Source organism: Panthera leo, chromosome D4 (genome assembly GCF_018350215.1).
Source record: "Panthera leo isolate Ple1 chromosome D4, P.leo_Ple1_pat1.1, whole genome shotgun sequence".
In the NCBI taxonomy this organism is placed as follows: domain Eukaryota; kingdom Metazoa; phylum Chordata; class Mammalia; order Carnivora; family Felidae; genus Panthera; species Panthera leo.
The window spans coordinates 92,078,702-92,101,077 of record NC_056691.1 but is presented as its reverse complement, the minus strand read 5'-3'; the positions used below and the strand labels follow the sequence as shown (position 1 = coordinate 92,101,077).

The window sequence follows — 22,376 nt, the reverse complement described above, 5'->3', positions numbered from 1 at the left end:
GGCCACGGCCAAGCCCGGGCCTGGGCAATATCAGGTACGGCAGGGGTGACGTCGGGGGGGTGGCAGGGAGCGGGCCCCGCTGACCACAGCAGCCGTCGGCTGGCGTGCACCCGTGTCACCTCTGAGCTTCAGCCGCCACCTCGTTTCTTCCCGATCGGTGCCATTCCCAACGCACGGAGGGCACCCGGGCCCCTGGGCCGAGGGCGCCCGCTACTGGGTGGCCCAGTCTAGATGGACTCTGGGGCCCCGGCTTGAACCCTTGGCCCTGGGTAGCCGAGCCTCTGCTGTGACCCCTGAAAGGAGAAGCCAAATGTGGCCTGTGCCCCCCACCCTCCGCACACCCTCCTTCTGGCTGACTCTGCTGTCCTGGAAAAGCCCCCCGCCCCCGAGACTGGCTCAGCCCTCCTCTCAGGGAGCCTGGGGGCCCGGGGGCATCCTCAGGGGTGGGCAGGCACTCCCGAGGCAGGTCTGGGAGGGGAGGCGGAGGGGGCACTGGGCTCACAGGGAGGAGCCCCAAAGCAAAAGTGAACATGGGACCAGAAGGAGCCCCCCGCTTCCTGCCGGGCTGGCTTCAGGAGCAGGGCTGGGGGGCCTCAGGCAGAGAGAGGCTGAGGGGGGCCTGTTTTTCCTCTACCCCCTCCACCCAGAGGGCCCGAGTCCCCACCCAAAGACCTCAGCCCACGTGGAGGCCCCTCTGGCTTTGGCCGCTCTGTTGTCCCACGGCCCCATCAGCAGTGTGTCTGACGAACCCCCATTTCTCAGAGGAAGAAGCAGAGAACGAGGCCTCAGCCCGGGTTACCAGCAGAGTGAGGACCAGAGGACCCAGCCAGGCTGCAGGGGCCAAAGGGTCAGGGACAGGATGGGGGCAGGGGACAGGGCAGGGAAGGCCTCCCCAGGCCTGGCTCTTAACTGTTTACCGCTTGGGTCTGAGCGAGGGCTGCCGGCTTGGGTATGGGGGCCGGGAGACCTGAAGTCCTTCCGCAGCAGGACCCCTCTGTCACCCTCTATATCCCAGTGGCAGCTGCCCCCACTGCCCTCAGACTACCTGCCAGAGGCTTCCGGGGCCCTCTTGTTCTGGGGGCTTCTGTTCAGGCACGTGGGGTCCCTCCCTTCCTTTAGCCCCCGCAGAGTGGGCCATGCTCAGACACCCCACAGCCACTGGCTCTGCAAGGAGCCCTCGCCGCGCCCAGGAGTTTGCAGGACCCTCCCCCAGCAGCCTGCCCGCGGGGACCCAAGGCCCGTCTGTCTCTAGGCTGACGGTGGGAGCACAGGCAGAACTGGAAAGACGCATCTGGCTTCAGCCATCACGGGGGTAGAGTCTGTTAGGGCAAATGCAGGCTGAGGCCCCACAGGGGCAAGGAGCCTGGCCCCATTCCCAGTCAGGGTGACCAAGGTTGTGCGCCAACCCACGCTATGTCTCTGACCTGCAGACCTCAGCAGGAGGGAAGCACGGGCAGCCCCCGCCACCCGGAAGAGCGGCTGCCACGCGAGCCCAGGGGATGACGGAGCCCCCTCCTCCAGGTGAGCCCACAGCAAGCTTCTGGGCAGCAGCAGGGGTCTGGCTGTGCCTGGGAATGTGTTCCACACACACGTGCACTTAGGTGACCAGGGCCCGGGCTCTGCTTCAAGCGCCCCCCCCCAGCCCCCACCGTGCCTCGCGCATGATGATGGCCGTGACAATCGTGGTACAGAAATGACCCACTAATACCAGCTCTCCCAGGTGGGGCGTATCTACACCCGGTTCCGGCTGCGTGAGCCACGTCTTGCACTGGGCCCTGCTGCCCCTGGGGCTGCCTTAGTCTCATTACAAACGCAGAAACGGAGCCCGGGAGTCCCCGCTGGTGACGGTGGGATTCGGGTGCGGGGGCTCCCTGGGGGCCTGAGGAACACTCAGGGGTGGTCCTGACTGTGCTGAACGGAGGGGGGTGCCCAGTGGGGGTCCCGCAGGCCCCCTAACCTGGCACTCTGGTCGGGAGGGTCGCTTAGTGTCACACTCAGGATCCAGCCGGGCTCTGGTCTAAGTACGGGGTTTCCGGGCCACCGGGGTCATTATGTCCACCCCGCGTGGGGCTGCAAGGTAGTGGCCAGCTTCAATCAGCCCCGGTGCCTAGCGAGCTGGCCACCCCGTTGTGACGGCCATCCCCAGCGTCTGGGGCTCAGCCTGCGGGGTCGAGGGCTCCCCACGCGGCCTCCCGGCTGGCTGGCGTCGCGGTCCTGCGTCCCCTGCGGCCGCGCGCCCCGCCGCGGGGCCTCGGAGCCGGCTCGGGAGGGGCGGCGCGCCGCGGCGGGTGCGCGTCCGAAGCCCCGGGTTCGGGCTGACTCACCGCCGTGCCCGGGGTAGGGGGTGGGGGGCGCCCTGGCCGCGGGCCTCAGTGTCCCCATCTGCGCAATGGGGGCGGGCGCGGGGCCTCGGGGCCCACCCGGGGCGTGCCGGGGGCGGGGGCGGGGCGGGGCGGAGGGCGGGGCCGGGGCCCCTCGGCGCGGCGGCGGCGGCGGCGGCGGCGGCGGCGGCGCGTGCGCGCCCGGCTCGGGCGGTGAGTGCGGAGGGAGCGGGCGCCGGGCCGGGGGGCGCGGGGAGCGCCGAGGGCGGGGTCTGCGCGCTGGGGCGGGGGAGGTCGGGGGCCCTGGCGCGCGCGGAGCTGGGGGGCGACGCGGAGCGACCGCGGGGAGTCGAGAGGTGAGCGGGCCGGGGGCGCCGGGGCTGCCGCGCGGGGACGCGACCCCCGGCCCTGCCCGGATCCTGCGCCGGGTCCGGAGAATGGGCCCGGCGGCCTCGGGAAAGGGCGCCCCCTGCCGGTAACAGGCGACGAGCCGGGCCGCGCGGGGGCCCGAGGGGGGCGGGGGGCGTCGCAGCCCCTCACCCGCGTCTGGGCCCCGAGCGTCGCCCCCCACCCCGACCCAGGGCCTGACTCAGGGCCTCGCGGGCCCCAGACCCCGTGTCTCTCCCTCCTCACCCCCACCCCCCGCGGGGCCGGCGTGCAGGGGGAGGGGAGGCAAGGGGCAGGCGGCTGAGAGGACGCTTCCCCGGTGCCCCGTCACCCCGCCTTTCCGCCCTCCCAGGGTCCTAATGTCCAGGGCACCCCTCTCGGTGGAAGGGGGACCCAGGGCCGTCGCTTTGCGGCGAGTCGGGCCCCTCCCTCTGCGGACCCAGCCCTCCCCCGGGTGGGCGCTGCGGGGATGCCGCGCAGGCAGGTGGGAGGGAAGTGGGCTGGGCTCACGCTGACCCTCCGGGAGGGTGGGACGTTATCGCTTCGCAACCTGAGTCGCTGCGGCCACCCCCGCCCTGGCTCCTCCGCCCCAGCTGGGCTGTCACCGCGAAGGGAAATGACATTCTGCCAGCCTAGCACAGGCCAGGCAGCACCCTCGGCCTCCCCCAGGCCGGGAGGAAACATGACTTCAAACACTGACTCTCCTCTTTTAAAGCATGAGCAGGGGAGGTGCTGGGGCGGCTGTGTGTGGGGGGCAGTTACATCTGCAAGAACTGAGCCCCGTCCCCCCACCAGGCACCTAGCACGGGGGGGGGGGGGGCACAGGGTCTGTGGGCCCCTGGTGGGCTCCTGCCCAGCTCTCTGACCCACCTCTGCCTTCCCAGGGCCTGGCCTGCTCCCCAATGCCACCTGCTCCCATCCTCTCCTGCTTGCCTAGACCTCCAGGAGTGCGCCCCCTAACGGTGTGCTGTGCTCCCCCCCCAGGGTCCACTCCCGAGCTCCCCCTCCCTGGCTCTGACAGGACGTGCCCCTGCCCACAGACTGCTGAGAAGCACCACACAGCCCCCCAGACTAAGTCCCAGCACCTCGGCTTCCCCCTGCCCTCCCCGCTTGGCCACCGACCAAGAGCAGGGGTGCGGGAAGGAAGGACTCTCGTCCGGCTGCCTCCCCGCCCCACGTGGGTCCATGTGACGCAGGGGGGAACAGAGCGCCGACCCCACTCCCAGCCGACGGTGCAGACCAGCTGTGGTAGCACTCTCCCCTCGGGGTGGGGCTCTGCAGGCCTCACTCTTTATGGGACCAGCTGTCAGGGCCAGAGAAGGGGCCTCTGAGACCCTCGTGGTGTCCCAGAGAAGGGGGCGACCTACCCCGATTCTACCTCCTGCCCCCACAGAAGTTCAGCCTTTTCCTGTGTGCTTTCCTGCTGAATGCCCCGTAGGGCCAGGGGCTGCCCACCTGGGTGGGACCCAGCCCCTTGGGGGCCTCGGGTGGGGTGCCTGGAGCATGGGGGCGGGGAGCTCCCCGTCTACCCAGACGCTTGGCTGCACACATAGGTGGTAACCCCCCAGACCGCACAGCGCCCCTCAGCATGTTGTAGACCAGTAATTCTGGGCTGGGGTTTCTCACATTCCCAGGAGTGCTCTCCCAGCCTCCTTGACTTCCATCCACAGCACAGAGGGATGGCCTCTGGCTCCACTGGCATGTGGGAAGGGCTCCTCCAGTGCCCCCCGACCCGCTGTCCTGGGGTCCCTGGGCCAGACCGGTCAGACCCCAGTGTAGGAGTGGCCCCCTCCTATACGCAGGCTCTGCCCCGTTCTCAGGGCTCCCGCATGGCTCCCGCATGCCGAGCGCCTGCACCCTCATTGCCCCCCCCCGACGGCTGGCTCCCCATTTGGCAGATGAGGACACTGAGGGCCCGAGGGCCAAGCCAGCTGGGCTGGGTTCCAGCTCTGCTCACTAAGGCCCCGTGTGCAGACTGAGATTGGTACTGTCCTGCCGGGACAAGGAGGGCGCTAGCCAGGGCGTTAGAACGGGTGCAGAGGCTCCCCCCGGGCCCCCGCCTTCCCAGGTGAACTTTGCTGGAGCCGCAGACACCTTCACGGTTCACCCAGACCAACGTGCCTCCGCCCCCACCGTGAGGGTGCCGGCTTCTGGTCCTGGGCCCCTGTGACTGGCAAAGGGCCGGCCTCACCCGCCGAGACAGGTTGGGGGAGGACGGGGCTGGCACTGGCCTTGGGGCTCTCCTGCTGGCGAAGCGGCTGCGCGGGACGGGTGTCACAGACCCAGGGTGCCGCCGCCCGCAGGGGCACGGGCTCAAGGAGGGGTCCGCAGAGGGACTTAGGGGGTGGTGCCTTGTGCTCCAGGCCACCGTCGGGAGAAGGCCAACCCGCTGGGACGCACGGGCCATGTGTGACTCCAGGGAACTGCTTCTGGGGTGGCTCCTGGTGCTGGCAGTGGGTGGCACTGAGCACGTCTTCCGGCCTGGGTGAGTCGGCCCTCTGGCCGCTGCGGGGGGGCGGGGCGGGCACAGGAGCCCTCGGCGCCTCCCCAGGGTCTGGGCTCCGGGAGCCCCGGGCTGACACGCTGCTCCCCCCCGCCTCCGTAGCCGCAGGGTGTGTGCCATCGGGGCTCCCAGGGGCCCCGAGTCTGAGTCTTTTGTGCAGCGGGCGTACCAGCCCTACCTCACCACCTGTGACGGGCACCGAGCCTGCAGCACCTACCGGTGAGTGCCCCCCGCTCCCGGCAGGGCCCCCATCTGCCACACGTAAACCCTGAGGCCCAGGAGGGCGGGTCGCCCCAAGCTGGGAAACCCGGGCCCGGAGGGGTCAAAGGACTCACTGAGTGGACGGCAGAGGCCGGCGTCCCTGTCGACTTAGGCCGGTCCTGGTCCCGGGCCGTGGCTGTGGTTAAGCTCAGACATCATCTCCTCCCTGCCCGCCCCCCCCATCTCCGGAGGGGGTCACCCATCTTGCCTGCTCCCCTCTGCTTTCAGGGGGGCTCGCCCGCTCCCGGCATGGCCGGCTACAAGTTCTTACCGCTTGAGATGCCTGCCTCCCCGACACCTGCCTCGGAGCCCCAGTGGGTCCCCCTCTCCCCGGGACAGCCCCAGTGGTCACCAGACAGAGACCCTGCCCCCACACACCCAGGACATCCCAGTGGCCAGCACGAGGGGGCGTGTCTCCCGTCTTCGGCTGGCAACTTGCCTTAAAAAAGATTTTGCTTTCTGCGGGGGTTCTCAAAGACCTCCCTGTGGGATATCCCCGCACCCCCAGCTGGCCAAGAAGGTGGGGGCAGTGTGGGTGGGGCCCAGGCTGAGACCCTGAGATGCACGCCCAGTGAGGGGTGGGGCTCTGTCCCCTGCACCTGCCACTGGGCAGGCCGGCCAAGGAGGGGCTGGCAAAGCCCCACTCGGGAGTCACCCCTTCCTGGGCCTGCTCGGAGCGGGGCTGGGCGTCCAGGATCCCAGGCCGCAGGTGGTTCCTGCACTGGGGGCTTGAGCGGTGCTGGCCCAGGAGGGCACCCTCAGCATCCAGGGGCCCGGCGCCCAGGGAGGCAAGGCCGGCGAAGAGCTGGGAGGACCAGCCCGGGTCTGCTGACGCCCCACTGCCCCCGCACACCCCGCAGGACCATCTACAGGACTGCCTACCGTCGCAGCCCCGGGCCGGCCTCCACCAGGCCTCGCTACGCTTGCTGCCCCGGCTGGAAGAGGACCAGTGGACTCCCCAGGGCCTGTGGAGCAGGTGAGAGGTGCAGGGCCCCACAGCACCCAGTCAGCCAGTTAGCCAACTGCTCCTGCGGCCTGGTCGTGCCACACCCCATCCCCCTTTCCAGACCCCGGGCAGAGCACCTGTTGCTTTCGCCTGAGTGGAGCGCCTCCTTGCTGCACGGCGCCCCTTCCCCGGCTGCCACCCCTGCAGGGCCCTGGGGCCCCCCCTCAGTCCGTGACAGGCCTCTCCCTCAACAGCAGTATGCCAGCCCCCGTGCCAGAACGGAGGGAGCTGTGTCCGGCCCGGTCACTGTCACTGCCCTCCAGGATGGCAGGGTGACACCTGCCAGACAGGTGAGGCTGGCTCCCGTCCCTCCGGAGGGGAAGGGTCCTGTGGACACCACCCTGGGTGTCCCGGGTGGCCTGCCGACTGGCGGGTGTTAAGGGGGCTCAGCGTGGGTGCCCCTCCCTGCCCACACCCCTCTTCCCGCAGACGTGGACGAATGCAGTACCGGACGGGGCCCCTGCCCCCAGCACTGCATCAACACCGCGGGCAGTTACTGGTGCCGGTGTCAGGAGGGGCACAGCCCGTCCGCAGATGGTGCCCTCTGCCTGCCCAAGAGAGGGAGCCCTCGGCTAGCCCCGAACCCCACAACAGGTAAGCTTCCCCCTTGCCCCCACCCACGTCCTTGCTGCTGTGCTGGGAGGTGGGACAGGGAGGGCCCGAGAGGGGGCTGGGCGTCACCCTGCCGATCTGTGCCCGCGAGCGTGGGGGCAGCCAGCCCCGGGGGGCAGGCCATCTCCCTGACCCGGGCAGAAGTGGGGGGTCTTCCCCAGGGGAAAGGCGGGTGGCCGTCCCCCCCGGCGCATCACGGGACGGGTTGCCGAGAGGGGGCCTCATCTCAGCCGAGAGAGCGGAAGAAGGCCCCCACCCCGCGTCTTCTCCGCGGCCCCTGCCCGGGCAGCCGGGAGACCCACACCTCCGCTGCCGACGGGACATTATTACTTTTGGTACGCGCTGTGACACTTCAAACTCGTACCGTGAGTAATAATGCGCTGTCGGCAGCCTGGCACCAGGAGCGCAGTGTGGACCTCGGCTCGGACCGCTCAGCACCGCAGGGCCCCTGGCACAGCGTGGGGGCCGGGGCGGGGGGCACCGAGGTGTGCGGAGGTGGTCTGCGGGCCCGCCTGGGCGCCTGCCGTAGGGGTGGGCTCGCGACGGCAGCTGGGTCTGTGACCGCTGGGGCTTGAGCCCCCGTCTCCAGACCCGTGCCCCACGCTCGGCGGAGGCCGGGAGGTCTCCCGGGGGAGGTGAGGAGCCAGCCTGGGGTGTGGGGCTGGGCCTGCCCGACTCAGCACCGGGATCTCCCCAGGACCAGACGGCACAGTCGAGGAGGAGGTGCGGAGGCTTCGGTCAAGGGTGGACGTGCTGGAACAGGTGAGGCCTGGGCCGGGACCCCCCCCCGCCCCCCCGTTGTCTCCCGTCACGTAGCTCAGACCCTCAGAGTGGTCGCGGGGTTCGGTGGGGGTGGTCCGGGGAAGGAGGCCTCCTGGGTACTGACGGCCGGGGCCTGGCAGGGGCAGCGGGCTGATGCCGGGGAGCCCCAGGGGAGGAGGGACCAAGCTTGGCCACGCCCCCTCAGGCGGGCAGAGGGCCCGAGCCCAGGTCCACCCCTACCCTCGTCCCTGCCGTCTTTCCATGGGCCCGTTGGCTCGATGACCCCTGGAAAGCTCTGGTCCACCCCTCCTAGATCCCCTGACCCGGGACCCTGGGCCTTGGGGACCGTCACTGGACTGGCCCATGTGGTGTCCCCCTGTGCCCCCCTGTCTGGCCCTCCGGGCCCAGAAGCTCCCTCGGGCGAATACCCAGGGCCCTGCAGAGCTGGGTGTGGGCGTCGGCAGGCCTTACCGGCCAGTGCTCCCTAACAGCTGCGGAGCAGAGAGGGTACCTTCTGCCTGCCCCACAGAAGCTGCAGCTGGTGCTGGCCCCGCTGCATAGCCTGGCCTCAAGGGCCCTGGAGCACGGGCTCCCCGACCCCGGCAGCCTCCTGGCTCACTCCTTCCAGCAGCTGGACCGCATCGACTCCCTGAGTGAGCAGATCTCCTTCCTGGAGGAGCAGCTGGGGTCCTGTGAGTGCCGGGGTCCCGGTGCCCACCTCCCCACCCACGGAGCTCCCTGGGAGCCTGAGGGCTCTGGGGGCTGGGGCCAGAGGGCGGGGTGGGGCAGCCCTGCCCGGGGCGGGGGTGGGGGGCACTGACCTCTGACCTCAGCCCTTCACCCGCCCACAGGTTCCTGCAAGAAGGAGCTGTGACGGGTTCCCGGCTCTGGCTCCCGAGAGCCGGTCACCACGGTGCTGGGTGGGGCGGGATTCGTTCCTCCTAGCTATGAATCCAGCCTCCGCCTGGCCGGCACCTCTGCACCCCCACCAGCGGGCCCATGGCGGAGGGAAGGTACGAGGGTCTTTGTCGCTGGGCAGCACATCGGGGGGCCCCTTGTGATCTGTGTCAGAATAAAGTGAAGGTTCAGGAGCCGCTGTGTCCTTGGTGGATCGTGGAGGGCATTCTGAAGCTGCCTGGGGGGAGGGGACGCCTGCTGCCTGGGGGGAGGGAAAGGTGGCAGCCGTGGGGCAGGGCAGGGGGCTGCAGCCACACAGCCCCTCTCTACAGCCTCCTATAGAGGGTCCCGGTCCTCCCTCTGCGGCAGGGGCCGGAGCAGGTGATTTCCGGGAAGGCGAAAGTAGCCTCTAGGTGGCAAGTTGGCTTTACCCCCAGGGGACAAAGAGCAGATCTTCAGCCTCCTTCCCCAGATCCCCGGGACGCCCACAGCCCAGTTAGGTGGACACTGCCACCCACGGAAGACAGCAATGCAGGCTAATCGTGGGCCTGGCCCCTGGAGCAGGGAGGCAGAGGCTCCCACGCTAGGCGCTCGGGAGCCGAGGGCTGTGGCGTCCCGCCCGCCCCCCGAGTGATCACAAGTCACCAGGCGCTTGCGAGAGTTCTTTTATAAAAAACGGAATGCGGTGCCCGGGCGGCCGCCCTGCTCCCCAAGGCCAGTGGAGCAAGGACCTCTGCTTTCTGGCTCTCCGTGAGGCCCTGGTTGCACAGGACCGGGCGTCTGGCCCCCACCTAGAGTCCCGTTTCTCCCGGAGGGCCCGCCCTGCACCCCTCTTCTGCACCCCGCAGGCCCAGGCAGGAGGGTAAAGTGTCTCAGCGCCGGCCATCCACCCTGTGGCCGCCAGCCCGTCTGGGCCCAGGCCTGCTCCCAGATCCTCCGGGAGGCCCAAGGGTGGGCTCCGTGAGGAGGGTCCAGCTGACTCTCCTGGGGGACATCGGAGGCCTGGATCCGAGGCCCGTTGCAGGAAGCAGTGGCCTGCATCCGGGGCCAAACCAAAGCTGGGAGAACCCCGTAGGAGCAGGACACAGTGACATTTAGCAGCTGGGGCAGGGGAGGAGGTCCCTCGGTCCATTCTCCGGTCAGGCCCTGCCCCCGGTCGGCCCCGTCCTGCACCCAGGTCCTTCCCCGCTTCGGCTACTGGGCGGGCTGGGAACCAGGCCCTGCAGTGGCCCCGTTCTCCTGGGGTGTCTTGGAGATGCGGAGGAAGGTGGTCCTCATGGCCTGGTGGCAGCTATCCATAAGCTTGGGGACATCAGCGACGGTGAGGCCACTGGTGGGGACGGCATCCAGCACCTCCACCCTGATCGTTCCTGTTGGGGGGAGGGCATCAGTGGCCTGGGGGCCCCCGCCAGCGCCTGCTGTCCGGGCGCCCGTGTCGCGGCCTCTCTTGGCTCCCGCGCCGCCCGCGCCCCCTTCCTCCTGCTCCTTGGCCGCGCACTGGCCTTCCCTGGAGCCTCCCAAGGCCCCACCAGGCTGGGTTCTTTCCTGGACACCCTGGTCTCAGATGGTTGGTTTTTAACGGAGAATAAGTGACACAACCAAAGCTCCAAGGTACGCGCTCTGCAGGTTCTGACGGCTCTAGGCGCCCCAACCAGCCCCGCCAAGCTGAACACTTCTGCGCCCTCCCGGGCACCCACACCCGCCATCGCGCTCTCATCCCCCGTGATGGTTTAGGTGGTCGGGAGTCTCACATCTGGGGGCGGGACACAGCAAGGCTCCTCCCCCCACTGCCCTTCAACCTTTGGCCCCACCCAGGCACCGGGTGCCCACACTTAGGGTCTGGAAGGAAGGGTAGCGGCCCCGAGTTCCCTGGCTGGTGGGCGCAGGGGTACCTGGGAGGCCGCTGCCCAGCCTGGGCCTGTGTGTGTGAACTCGGGCACCTACCCCACCCTCTGCCAGCCTCCGTGTCCTCATCTGGGAAATGGGCCCACTACTGCCCACCTCAGCTCGTGGCTGGGATTCCAGTTTCCCACCTGCCTTCTCCACTCACCACATGATCACGGAGGGGCAGGGTCTGGCCTAGAGGAATCTCCCAGAGACGGGAACTATCCCCCTGGGGTTCTGGGTGTCCTACGGCCGAGGGTGCTATGCCCGAGTGTGGGGACCGGTGGAGGGGGGGGGGGCGCTACCTGAGGTGAAGAACTTCGTCTTGTAGTCGTAGAAGGAGGAGAAGCTGGAGTAAACCACGGGGATGATAGGCACCTGTGGACAGGAAGCCACGGTGCCTGAGGACACACAGGAGCCCACCCCCGCCCACCCGGAGCCCCAAGAATGAGCCACTGGGGAGCCCTGCCTGGCCGCCCGCTTGCCTTCGGCCTGAGGAGGTCCTGGGAGTGCCATGGCCGCAGGACAGACGTGCTGACCTGCCTCAGGGCCCTTCTGCATACTGACCCCTGGGCCGGGGACACCTTTCGCGCCCTGGGTGGCCCAGAGTTCCGTAAACGCATCCCACATATCTTCACTCAAGCATTCCTTTCCACCAGGAAGCCTCCTGGGCTGGCACACGTCCTTATGATACACATCGGTGCCCCTACGGTCCTGATGGCCCAGGGGAGGGGGGGGGGTGTCAGGGTCCTGTCCAGTTTAGCAGGAGGTTACTGAGGTCTTTGGGCCCACCCCTCCCCCATCCCGGTGCAGCTCTAACCAGGGGAGAGGACAGGGGAAGATGCCCAACCTCCTGGCTGAGGCCGTCTTCCCCCCAGCTCTGCCACACCTCAGTGTCCCCTCTCTCACCACCCCTCTCTCCCATGCCACCAGCCCAGGGAAGTGACATCGGCCCTAGGCATGTGGCAGGAGTGCCTTCCACCTCCCAGCTGGAGGGGCCGCAGGTCCAGGGCTTGAAAGAGTCTTGCTGAGGCATTGCCGCGCTCCGGGCCCCTCGGCCCCATGCACCCAGCGCATCCGGTGTGTGAGCTGGGAGCCCCTGCGAGCCGTGCTCGGGGCCAGACACCAGGGGGCGCCAGAGGCCAGCCGGCACAGGTGGAGATCAGGAGAGCAGACCCCTGCCCGGCCACCTCCCAGACCCCAACTGGGCAGGAGGACAGCCCCTTCCCCTGACCCCAGACGATGACTTTCGCCTACACGAACACCCTTCCCCTGACCCCAGACGATGACTTTCCCCTACACAAACACCCCCCAACAGGACGTGGGACAGGGCGCCCGTTCCCCACCAGGAGACCCTGCCCCGCCGACGGATGCGCCCCCAGTTGTCCCGGCATCACCCCAAAGCCCCTCTCGGACAAACTGCGCCTCGGGGCAGAGCACAACGGCCCAGCGCAGAGCTCGCAGCTCGCTCTCTCCAGGCCCGCCTCTGGCTCTGCCCAGCCCTGCCCCTCTGGACCCGCTGGTGCCCCCGAAATCCCACTCCAGCCAGCGGTTCTGCAGGACCCAACGAGCACTCGGCCTTCCCGGGCGCTCAGCAAACGGGCCCGCCGCCTCTGCCTTCTACGCTGACCCCGGCCTCCCTGCGGGGGCCCCTCGCCTGGCCAGCTCCAACCCGGGGGTGCTGGAGCTCCAGGCACGGGCGCCCCGGTGACAAGCGTGAGTCCCACTGCCCACTGGACCCGATCAGCCACCAGCCCTAGTGCTCAGAGTGGGTGAAGAGGCCCGAAGAAATGCCCTCCGTCACGGGTCAGGAAGCAGGTGCCGAGGGGCGGTGGCCAGGCAGTCGCCTTCGGCCTGAAGCCGACCGGGACCCGCTTCCCTGCCCCCCTCCCCGGAGAGGGCGCTGCCCTGGCGTACCTGGGCCTGGATCGCCAGGTAGAAGGCACCCTTCTTGAAAGGTAGCAGGTCCCCGTTGTCGTTCCTCGTGCCCTCAGGGTAGACCCACACCTTGAGCTGCAGGGGAGAGAGGGGCGGCTGGAGCGGAACCTCACAGCCCGTCCCCTCCAAAGGAGCCCCGCTCCTCGGCCGAGACCACCGCCGCTAACGCGTAGGCACTGCTCCCGATGGGCCGTTCTGCACGACAACGTGGCAGCCTGTGCGGTGCCGAGCAGGCCCGAGCCCCACGTTCACACTGTCCCTGACCACGCACTTGTCCACGGGAGCCATCACACCCACACTCACTCTGTCCCTGACCACGCAGTTGTCCACGGGAGCCATCATGCCCACACCCACTCTGTCCCTGACCACACACTTGTCCACGGGAGCCATCATGCCCACACTCACTCTGTCCCTGACCACGCGATTGCCCACGGGAGCCATCACGCCAACACTCACTCTGTCCCTGACCACGCACTTGTCCACGGCGGCCATCACGCCCACACTCACTCTGTCCCTGACCACGCAGTTGTCCCCAGCGGCCATCACGCCCACACTCACTCTGTCCCTGACCACGCACTTGTCCCCGGCGGCCATCACGCCCACACTCACTCTGTCCCTGACCACACACTTGCCCCCTGCGGCCATCAAGCCCACACTCACTCTGTCCCTGACCACGCAGTTGTCCCCGGCGGCCATCACGCCCACACTCACTCTGTCCCTGACCACGCACTTGCCCCCTGCGGCCATCAAGCCCACACTCACTCTGTCCCTGACCACGCACTTGTCCCCAGCGGCCACCCCGCCCACACTCACATTCTCCCTGACCATGCGCTCGCCCACGTCGGCCATCACGGTCATGGCGGTCCTGGAGCGCTGCCGGTTGATGAAGAAGACACCCCCGAGGTACATGATCAGGCCCACAGGCCCCATGAAGAGCAGCTCCCGCTTGGCAATCTGCACGCAGCGCTTGGGTAGGGCCTCCATAAGGCCTGCAGGTGGCCATGGGACACCAGGCAGGTGGAGGCCGTGCTCAGAGCCTGGCAGCCATCTTTCCCAAGGAGGAGAGCGCCGGCCCCGTGCCTCGACCACCAACAGGCCCGGGCCCATCGTGCCTTCCCACTAGCCACCCCTGCCTCCCGCCTGCAAAGGGAGGGAGCGAAGCAGCACTCCCAGCCGTCAGCGCCCCGTGCGCAGCGTCAGGCACATGCAGTTTTGTGTGGCTGCAGGGAGGCACGGGTCCCGCCGGCCCGGGTCCGCATCCCCTCGCCCGCCGGCTCATCCGGGCCCGGGCTCTACCTCCCTGAAGCATCTCCCCCACAGAGACCGGGGCAGGGTCCCGGGCTGGGCCTGCAGCTGGGAAGGGCCAGCTCTCCCACCAGCCCCTCCGCGGCCCCGCCTTACCCATCATGTCCAGGATGCTCTGGTGGTTAGAAATGATGACACACGGGTGGTCCACCTCCAGCTTCTGGCGGCCCTTTATGTCAAAGCGAAGGCCGAACATGTACTTGAAGGTCCGGACAAACCAACTGATGATGCTAAAGAGAGACGGCATCATTGAGCAGGGCCCCGCTGGCAGGGGCCCCGAGATCCCCACGGCAGACGGAGCCCCGGCTTGCCCTCTGTCTGGCAAAGGGGAGGGCGCCCACTTCCACATCTGCTGTCCAGGGACCTGCCCGTGTGACCCCGCCCTCACCCCGACACCCCTGCTTGCTCAGCCAAGTGGGGGACTCGGCTGGAAGGAGGCTGGAGGCTGAGAGCCCCCAGGGCCAGCCTGGGTCTGGTTCCTGGCTGTGTCAGCGACTAAAAACCCAACGTGGAGGGGCGCCTGGCTGGCTCAGTCGGCGGAACGTGCCCCTCTTGATCTCAGGGTTGTGGGTTCGAGCCCCACGTTGGGTGTAGAGATTACTTATAAAATTTAAAAAATAATAATTATAGGGGTGCCTGGGCGGCTCAGCCGGTTAAGCGTCCGACTTCGGCTCAGGTCGCGATCTCGCGGTTCGTGGGTTCGAGCCCCGCGTCGGGCTCTGTGCCAACAGCTCAGAGCCTGGAGGCAGCTTCAGATTCTGTGTCTCCCTCTCTCTGCCCCTTCCCTGCTCACACTCTGTCTCTCTCTCTCTCTCTCTCTCTCTGGAAGGTAAATAAACATTAAAAACTTCCCGAGGGCACAGGCGAGAGAGGAAGGGAGCCAGGACGCACACAGGCCTGGGACACCACCCGCCCCCGCCCCCGCGGGTAGCTGCTCTGGAGCATCGGGGACCCTCAGGGGCCGCCTCCAAGCAGCATGTGGCGGGTGTGAGTGGGTATGTCTGTGGGGATGTGTCTGCAGGTGCTGGCGGGCCTTGGAGAACACAGGGAGGCAGAGTGGCCTGGGACGCTTTGCTCGTACCCCGGAAGGGACCCATCAAGGGTCCTTGGGGTGACGGAGCCCAAGGCGTGAGGCTCAGTGTCATGTCAACTCCTTGCAGGGCCCCTGGGTCTTTCCCATCCCCTGCGGGGGTGGGAGGGGGGGCAGGCGACTAAACATGTGCCCCCACGGACCCAAGGGTTCCTGACCCAGAAGTGTCTCCTTCTCCCCGAAGGTTCGGGCGCCCTCCAGCCCCTGAGTTAGCGGAGGCCGTCCATGGTCTTGATGGGAAGGGAGGGACTTCCCGCGTTATACAGAAGGGTGAAGTAACCGCCCAAGGCCCAGGGATGGCTGTCAGGAGAGCAGAGACTCAGCACTGGACTCAAAGCCAGACTCCGGTTTTTTAAATCGTCGTAAAACACACATGACCTAAAATGTACTGTCTCAACTGCCGTTAAGCACACACAGCCCAGCGGCATCGTGCACATTCACATCCCAGGACAACCTCACCCCCCAGACCCAACTCTGTCCCACTGAACACGGACCCTCCCCTCCCCCCGCTCCCTCCCACTCCCTGTGTCTGTGGGTCCGACTCCCCCCCTGTGAGCTGAGGCTTCAGGGCTGGCCGTGCGTCTGCAAGCTGTGTCTCACCCAGCTGCCCCGTGTTGCAGAGGGGGACACTGAGCCCCAGGGAGGCGCAGCAGCTAACGTGGGGCTGCTGGGAGAGGTGATTAGGCCACCTCCCTCCCCGGACCTGCCAGCCTCGGCCAGCTCAGGCCACGCCTGCCCGTACATCCCTTCCCGCTCCGGGGCTGTGCTAGCCAGCTGCTGGCCTTCCACGGGCCCCAGTTTCTCATCTGCAAAGACCACTTCTCGGTCACTGTGAGGACCGAGAGGACAAGGAGGGGTCACGAGCAGGTGCTTCGCAAAGAGGAACGATGGAAATGGCCAGTAAACAGGCAAAAGCCTCCGTTTCACCAGCGGTCAGAGCGAAGCACATGGGAACCAGAACCCTGGCTGCATCTAGAGGGGAATCGGCATCAGCCCTCGGGCGGCCGGCACAGCCAGGCCTGGAGGGCAGGTCGGCATTGCCCGGCAATGGGAAATTGCCACCAGGAAGTCGGGTGCCTCTCCCGGGATCGGATCCTGAGGCCGGCCCTGCGCCCCTCCAGGGTGGTCCGAATCAGAAAACGGCAGCCGTCCAGGTGTCCCCCGCCCCAGGGAGAGGTGGATTCGCGGGGCGCTGGGCAGGGCAGCCAGGGAGACCCCCACTCACTCGGGGCGCCTCCCGCCGCCGCACAGGGTCTCGGGCCACACCTGCAAGTGTACGGCGTTCTCTCTGGTAGAGCCACTCGCCCGCTTCTGTCTCCCTTTGTATCTCTCTGTCTCCCTCTCTTTAAAAATAGAGGTAAAATACACGTGACATAAAACTCATCACCTCAGTCGTTCTTAAACGTCCAGCTCGGTAGCAATGACACACCCCCACTGAGATGTGGCCGTCCCCGGCGTCTGCCTGTCTCCAGGACTTCTCTCCCTTTTCTGCCAGGATTTCTTTTTGTATCTACTGGAAGGCATTGGCTGCGGACTGGTTTTTCCAGAACTGCAGGGAATATCGTGTGCGGACCTCAGGCAGCGTGCTGGGCGCGCGCACACACACACACACACACACACACACACACACACACACACGCACCACGACACTCGGCAGCTGCTGTGACCCGGGCAGGCTGCCAAAGCAAGGTGCACGCTGGGATTGGAGGAGGCACCGGTGCGTCCCCAGGGACACAGCATAGTCTCTGGAGGCAGCGCGCCCCCACCTCTCCCTCTCCTGATGTCACGTCACGTCGCGTTCCAAGGTTTTCCGTAAAAGCGGTGAGCGAGGTGAACGGTTTAAGAGTTTCTCAACGTGAAGGAAGCAAAGCGAGGACGCTTCCGGGTGCCCCCCGCGCGCCTCCAGGGACAGAAAGCGGGGCCCCCCCCACCCCCGGAGAGCAGTGGCAGGTGGGCACGCCCCTCCCCCACGCCTCGCACGTGCCAAGCACTGTGCCGAGGGCCTGATGGGAACCCTCACGTTCGGCTCAGACAGTAGCCCCGCGAGGTGGGCACGCCCGGGACGTCCACCCCACGGAGGAGGGAGTCCAGGCTCAGCAGTGAAGCCGCCTGCCCATGGTCACAGCGCAGGGACGCCAGGTGGGCCGGGACCCACTCTTAACCCGGTTTTCGGAAAACAAGCAGAAGACGCCAGGCAAAGGGCAAGCAGGAGGCGGGGGTGAAGACTCGGGATTGCAAGACCGAATTCCAGAAGCTGCTGTGAGGCCTCCCTCCCCTCCCTGAGGCTCTGTAGACACCACCCAGGCAGAAGTGACGCTGTCCCCACTCGGCCAGCCCAAAGCAGCCGCCATTGTCCTGAGCCCAGCCCCACTGGGCCCTTCCAGCAGCCAGCCGCAGAGCGTAGGGGGGCCGCCCTCTTGGGAGCCAGGTGTCCCTGGTGCTGGCCCCGGGGACTCGGCCGCACAGCTCTGGGGGCTGTTCTCCATCCCTAGCCCCCAACTCCGTGACCCCACCTCCCCAGGTGGAGCCCAGGTGGCCTGGTAGGTGCCCGCTGCCAGGTGGGTGACAGGTGCCATCTTTCCACCTCATGGCGCGTGGCCCCCGGGAGCAGGATGGTTCGTCGGGCAGATAGATGGGCTGTCCTGGCCCTTCCTGGATCTTTCTCAGGAGCCCTCTACCCAACCCAGAACCACCTAGAACCTCTGAGCACTAGGACGCCACAGATCCTTCCAGTGCCCCAGGGGAGCCCAGGCTCCTCAGACCTTCTGCACTTAGCCTGAGGACACGTGGGGCCTTCGCAAGCTCTAGGTGAGGCAGATCCGGATCCTGGCTCCCTTCTCTGGCCATGACTTTGGGCGATGCACCTGACCTCACTAAGCATTCACGTCTGCCTGTGAAAGGGGAAGGGTGTGGACCTTGAGCCCAGGAGGCTGCGACCCTGGGAGCAACTGAAAAGTGAAATGTGGTGTTGCAAGCAGGTGAGAATCCAAAGGGGATGAGAGTGAGAGCCTCCCCCTGCCCCCCCCCCCCCCCCCAGCCAGCACTGTGCTCCAGCAGCTGGAAGGAAGTTCAAGGCCAGCCCCAGGCCGCCTGCTGACCTTTGCCCCCAGCCCCGGACTTGGGGGCGGGAGGTGCACCAGCCCGCAGCCTAACCCTCTGGGTTTGCACCCGTCGCCCCCCCCCCCCCCGCCGCCACCCCGAGAGCAAGGTCTCGGAGGGTTCATCTGGGGGACAGCCCTGCCAGGAAGGCAGCATGGAGCCATCGATCTGCTCAGGGGACAGGAGGCTCCAGAGAGGCCACCTGGCAGGGCAGGAATGTTTTCCACGTGTGCGACGTGTCGGAGCACAAGGAGGGGACAGGGGCCGGGTGGGGTGGGGTTTCCAGCCTGTGCAGCAGGACGCCCAGAGGTGTTAGGAGGGGCTGTGTGGGAATGGGGTGCACACCAGGGGGATGGAAGGAGGGGGGGCCGGCAAGCTCTTAGTCCCCAGGCAGGGTCTCCAGGGCTCTGAGCAGCACATCCAGGGAAGGACACTGCCCCTGGCCGTCCTACCCCAAGAAAAACAAAGGCAGACCTTCCTGCAACACTAGGACCCCCGGCCAGCGCCCATGTGCCACATGAGTTCCTGACTGCACCGTGCCCCCCTCCGTGCACCCCTGCAGGACCACCGAGTGGCTGGCTAAGAGGCTGGGCTGTTCTGGGTTCAAACCCTGACTGGCATCAATAAGCCCCCGGTCTCCGGCCGAAACAACGCATCGGCTGCACAAACCGTGCCTCGCTGCCCCCACCCCCCACCTCCTCGAAGCTAAGAGCTATGCCACCTGGGTCCTGACAGTTCGGATGGACGCAGAAGCACGCGGGCCAACCCCCAGCGGCCCTGCCACAGCAGCGGCATCCCGGACCCCGAGAACGGCGGAGCCACGGGCCGGAGGGGCCGGAAGCTTTCCGTGGACCTGGGCGGCCCGGCTCTGGTCTCCCTCGATGCACAAAAGAGTAAAGCCTCTTGGTTAAGCGGCTCTTACCAGGATCTCCTGACCCTGCGGCGGAACCTACTTCTCACACAGGCGGCACAGAAAAGCTTTATTTTTCTCTCTGTCAAATGGATGTATTAAGGGCCTCTCCTCCCAGGATGGGGAAGACGACCTAATAACTCCACCCACCCCAGCCAACAGGGCACAATCGGCCTGGGAGGAGTTCTTAGTCTCAGCCCCCCAGCCGGGCCGGGGTCTCCTCAGCTCTTCTGTTCCCATCACTGTTCCCCGCACCCTGTGAACTTGAGTCCAACAGGCAAAGGTTCCCTGGGGAGCTCCTTGGCAGAGCAGGGCTGCCCCCCCCCGTCCCCCCCAGGGCTCCAGCGCCCAGAGCCTGGCATCCAGCCCCGCAGAGCTGGGTGGGCACGGAGGGAAAAGACAAAACACGCTCTTGGGAGTCATTCCCAGCGGGTCGGCACCCCAGTTCCGCCATGTCTAACTCCGGGACCCTGGGCGGCCACCTCCCCCGCCCCCCCGCACTGTGCAGGCCTTATACCTGCGGGTGTCGGTCACACCCCGGACTCCTCAGCAGTTAAGTGAGGCACAGGATAACGCCCGTCCCCACAGTGGAGGTACAGCAGCCCACGGGAGACGGGAGTAGAGGCTGTGGCCTCAGGCAAGGTGGCCTCTTCCAGAAGTCAGGGCGGGGCTGGAGAGCAGAGCAGCCAGGCACCCAGGGTGCTCAGGGGTCCAGGACAAGCTGGTGAGTGAAGACGCGGCATGTCCCAGCCCCACGGGGGCCTGCGGTGAGGGGGCAGGGAGCCTGTGCGCTCCGTCGTCCCTCTGGCACCCCCGCTCCAGCCTCCCGGGTCCCGTCCTGGGGCAACCCCCCCACCCCGCCCCTTCAGGGAACTCCTCCTCACAGCATGCCCCACCAGTGCCCCCACTATTGCCAGGGGCTCACATCCCTGTGACCCACCCCTGTGGGACCTGACGATCCAGGGGAAGGAGGCTGTGGTCTCTCCCTGGGAGAACACAGCACCTGCCGTTACCTGGCAGTATCCTGGGGTGCCCCCCCCCCCCCCCCGCGCAGAGCCTGGATCCGGGGCTGCCCTAGGGAGGGGAGGGCAGCAGGAAGCCCCCCCCTCCACCATCAGAGCCTCTACAGTCCTGAGGAGGACACCGAGTGGGCCAGAATCTCAGGCCACTGGGACTAAGGAGAGCAGACCCAAGCCGGGGGGGGCGGGGCCCAGGGCAGGCCCAGTCCTAGTGTGACCAGCCTGCCAGGTCCAGTCACCAAGTCAGAAAGGAGACTGGTGGCTTCTGATGTGACCCCTTGGAGGCAGCTTTGAAGTCTGAGTCAGTCCTTTTAAAAGACAAGAAAAGCTGCTTCTAAAGAGGCCACCTGATGACACAAGGTGGGGGGAGGGGAGGGCCACCTCCCTGCCTCCTGTCGCTTCTGAAAACCTGCTCTGGGCCCAGCTCTCCCGCCTGCCCCCCCCACCTTGCCCCGGGACAGCTCGGCCCGGGGCTCCCCCCGCCTCAGAACCAGAGGTGCCATCCCCTGGCCCGGCTCTTGCCAGGCAGCACCACTTCCAAGAAGCCCCCCGGCCCGTGGGTCCCCGAACCCACACCTCTCCTCCTGCGCCCAGTGGAGGCCCCTGCAAGGGGCCGGGCCGTCACAGGCGTTTGCAGCCTCAGGCACCCCTGCCCTGGAGTGGTGGGGGCCCAGCTTTGGGGACCCACCCCCAAAGGAGGCCCTGCCCTTCCCTCCCCACGAGGGAAGACGGCCCGGAAGGGCCACCCCCGGGCTGTCCCTGGGGTCTGCACTCCCGTGGACGCCTGTCTGGGCTCTGGTGGTGGTGGGCGGGGGACCAGAGACCCACTGAGCACCCTCCAGTCCCAGTCCTCGCCTACTCCGGGTACCACGGGAAGCCACCACCCCCGAAAGACAGGGCCTGAGGACCCACAAAGTGTGGGCCGGCCCCGGCAGCCTGGATGGACAAGGACAGAGGTGGGAGCAAGCCAGCAACCCTCACCAACTGCCCTGTAACCACACAGGGGGCAGGGACCTCAGAGACCAAATATCCTCACGGCAGGTCACAGCCAAGAGGCTGTTGCAAAAGCCACGGACAGAAATGGTAGCAAAAGCCACGCCTGGGATCCCACAGGGCAGGAGGACACCCCTGCTCAGGCAGCCTTGCCCCCCCCCTTAGCCTCTGGCCTGGAGAGGCCCCCACCTGACCTCCCCTCCCCACCCCACCCCGCCAGCCCGCAGCACCGCACCGCCGGCTCCCAGAGTTGTCCAGAGAAAAGTTCCAGGCGCCACTCCCTTCCTTCCCCAGGCTTGAGGCCGGACCCCGGGGCCCAAGCTACCCTTCCTTCCCACCAGGGAGCCTGGTACCTTAGAAGAAGGGAACGGAGGGGAGGTGTCGGAGCACAGGTGCGTTCAGGGGGCGGAGGCAGGAGGAGGTGCGGAGGGGACAGGGGCGCCGCAGACTCCACGGCGCTCCGGCGAAGCCCACCCCGGGGCCGGCCCCGCAGCCCGCGGGTGAAGCAGGAGCGCGCCGCTCCCAGCGGGCCCGGCGTCCTTCCGCGCCCGGAGCCGCTCGGCCCCCCGCCGCCCCCCGCCGCCCCCCGGCGTCCCCCGGCGCGTCCCGCGCGTCCCGCGGGCCCTTGGCGGGGCGGAAGGACGCGGCGGCGCGGGAGACCCAGACCTCCGAGGCGGCCGCCCCCGGGCGCGGGGGGAGGGGGGGGGCTGGGGAGGGGCGGGGGAGGGCTCCCGGGCGCGGCGACGTTGTGACGCGGGACCCCCCGCGCCCCCGCGCGCCCGCCGGGGAGCCCCGAGAGGCGCGGGCGGGGCAGGAAGGAGGGACAGGAGAGAAGAAAGTTAGGGAAGCGGAAGCGGGCGGCGGCCGGCGCTCCGCCCCACCCGGGGCTGTCCCCGAGCCCCCCTCCCCGGCCCCCGAGCCCCCGGCCCCCTTGCCTCAAGTTCTCCACCGTCCGGCCGCCGTGCCGCAGCAGGCAGATGACCGCGGCCAGGGTGGACCCCGACACGCAGAGCGCGCAGTACAGGGAGACCTTGGCGTAGAACCGGGCCGAGCGGCTCAGCTGCACAAGCAGCAGCAGCAGCAGCAGAGCCCCCGTCAGCCACGGCCAGAGCCCCATGGCCCCGCCGCGCCCCGACGGCGCCCGCCTCGGCTCCCCTGCGCGAAGGCGACCTGCGGGCTGGCGGCAGCTGGCGGGCTCCCGCCGCGCCCGCGCCTCTTATTGCGAGGGCGCAGGGGCGGGGCGGAGAGGGCAGCGAGCGCGCCCAGGAAGCGGCTAGGTGAGGCGCGCCCGCCCCGCCCCGCCCCGTCCCGCCCCGTCCCGCCCCGCCCCGTCCCGTCACACTCCCCCGGGTCGCGCGGCTCCGGGCGGCACGGCCCCCGTCCCAGCCC

General features: G+C 68.0%; 2 protein-coding genes across 6 annotated transcripts; one reads left to right on the top strand and one right to left on the bottom strand.

Moving 5' to 3' along the window:
* The first annotated feature begins 1,433 nt into the window (after window positions 1-1,433).
* On the top strand, window positions 1,434-8,943 carry EGFL7 (EGF like domain multiple 7). 4 transcript variants are annotated; one of them, XM_042912521.1, is made up of 9 exons: window positions 1,434-1,521; window positions 5,072-5,193; window positions 5,314-5,430; window positions 6,333-6,448; window positions 6,676-6,768; window positions 6,908-7,072; window positions 7,788-7,852; window positions 8,382-8,544; window positions 8,704-8,943. In XM_042912521.1, exons 2-9 carry the CDS (start codon window positions 5,114-5,116, stop codon window positions 8,724-8,726), a joined length of 822 nt encoding a protein of 273 aa, XP_042768455.1. In that variant the 5' UTR covers window positions 1,434-1,521; window positions 5,072-5,113; the 3' UTR covers window positions 8,727-8,943. The 4 variants fall into 4 exon arrangements, with proteins under 4 accessions (XP_042768455.1, XP_042768453.1, XP_042768456.1 ...); XM_042912519.1 differs by having other exon boundaries at window positions 6,673-6,768; XM_042912522.1 differs by having other exon boundaries at window positions 6,673-6,768; window positions 8,344-8,544.
* Window positions 8,944-9,401: 458 nt separating this feature from the next.
* Window positions 9,402-22,142, bottom strand: AGPAT2 (1-acylglycerol-3-phosphate O-acyltransferase 2). Of its 2 annotated transcripts, XM_042912518.1 has the most exons (7): window positions 21,923-22,142; window positions 13,973-14,106; window positions 13,385-13,560; window positions 12,551-12,646; window positions 11,201-11,347; window positions 10,939-11,011; window positions 9,402-10,119 (listed from the first exon to the last, which is right to left on the bottom strand). In XM_042912518.1, exons 1-7 carry the CDS (start codon window positions 22,102-22,104, stop codon window positions 9,944-9,946), a joined length of 984 nt encoding a protein of 327 aa, XP_042768452.1. In that variant the 5' UTR covers window positions 22,105-22,142; the 3' UTR covers window positions 9,402-9,943. The 2 variants fall into 2 exon arrangements, with proteins under 2 accessions (XP_042768452.1, XP_042768451.1); XM_042912517.1 differs by lacking the exon at window positions 11,201-11,347 and having other exon boundaries at window positions 21,923-22,136.
* Window positions 22,143-22,376: the final 234 nt, after the last annotated feature.

Excerpts from the sequence above, each read along its gene's own strand:
- AGPAT2 (XM_042912518.1), bottom strand. The coding sequence starts at position 22,104 with ATGGGGCTCTGGCCGTGGCTGACGGGGGCTCTGCTGCTGCTGCTGCTG. Across the intron at positions 13,561-13,972 it reads GAGCATCCTGGACATGATGG|GCCTTATGGAGGCCCTACCC; the intron begins GTAAGGCGGGGC and ends GGCCACCTGCAG. Across the intron at positions 11,348-12,550 it reads ACCTGGCGATCCAGGCCCAG|GACCGTAGGGGCACCGATGT; the intron begins GTACGCCAGGGC and ends CTGGGCCATCAG.
- EGFL7 (XM_042912519.1), top strand. The coding sequence starts at position 5,114 with ATGTGTGACTCCAGGGAACTGCTTCTGGGGTGGCTCCTGGTGCTGGCA. Across the intron at positions 5,194-5,313 it reads GAGCACGTCTTCCGGCCTGG|CCGCAGGGTGTGTGCCATCG; the intron begins GTGAGTCGGCCC and ends CCGCCTCCGTAG. Across the intron at positions 7,853-8,381 it reads GGGTGGACGTGCTGGAACAG|AAGCTGCAGCTGGTGCTGGC; the intron begins GTGAGGCCTGGG and ends CCTGCCCCACAG.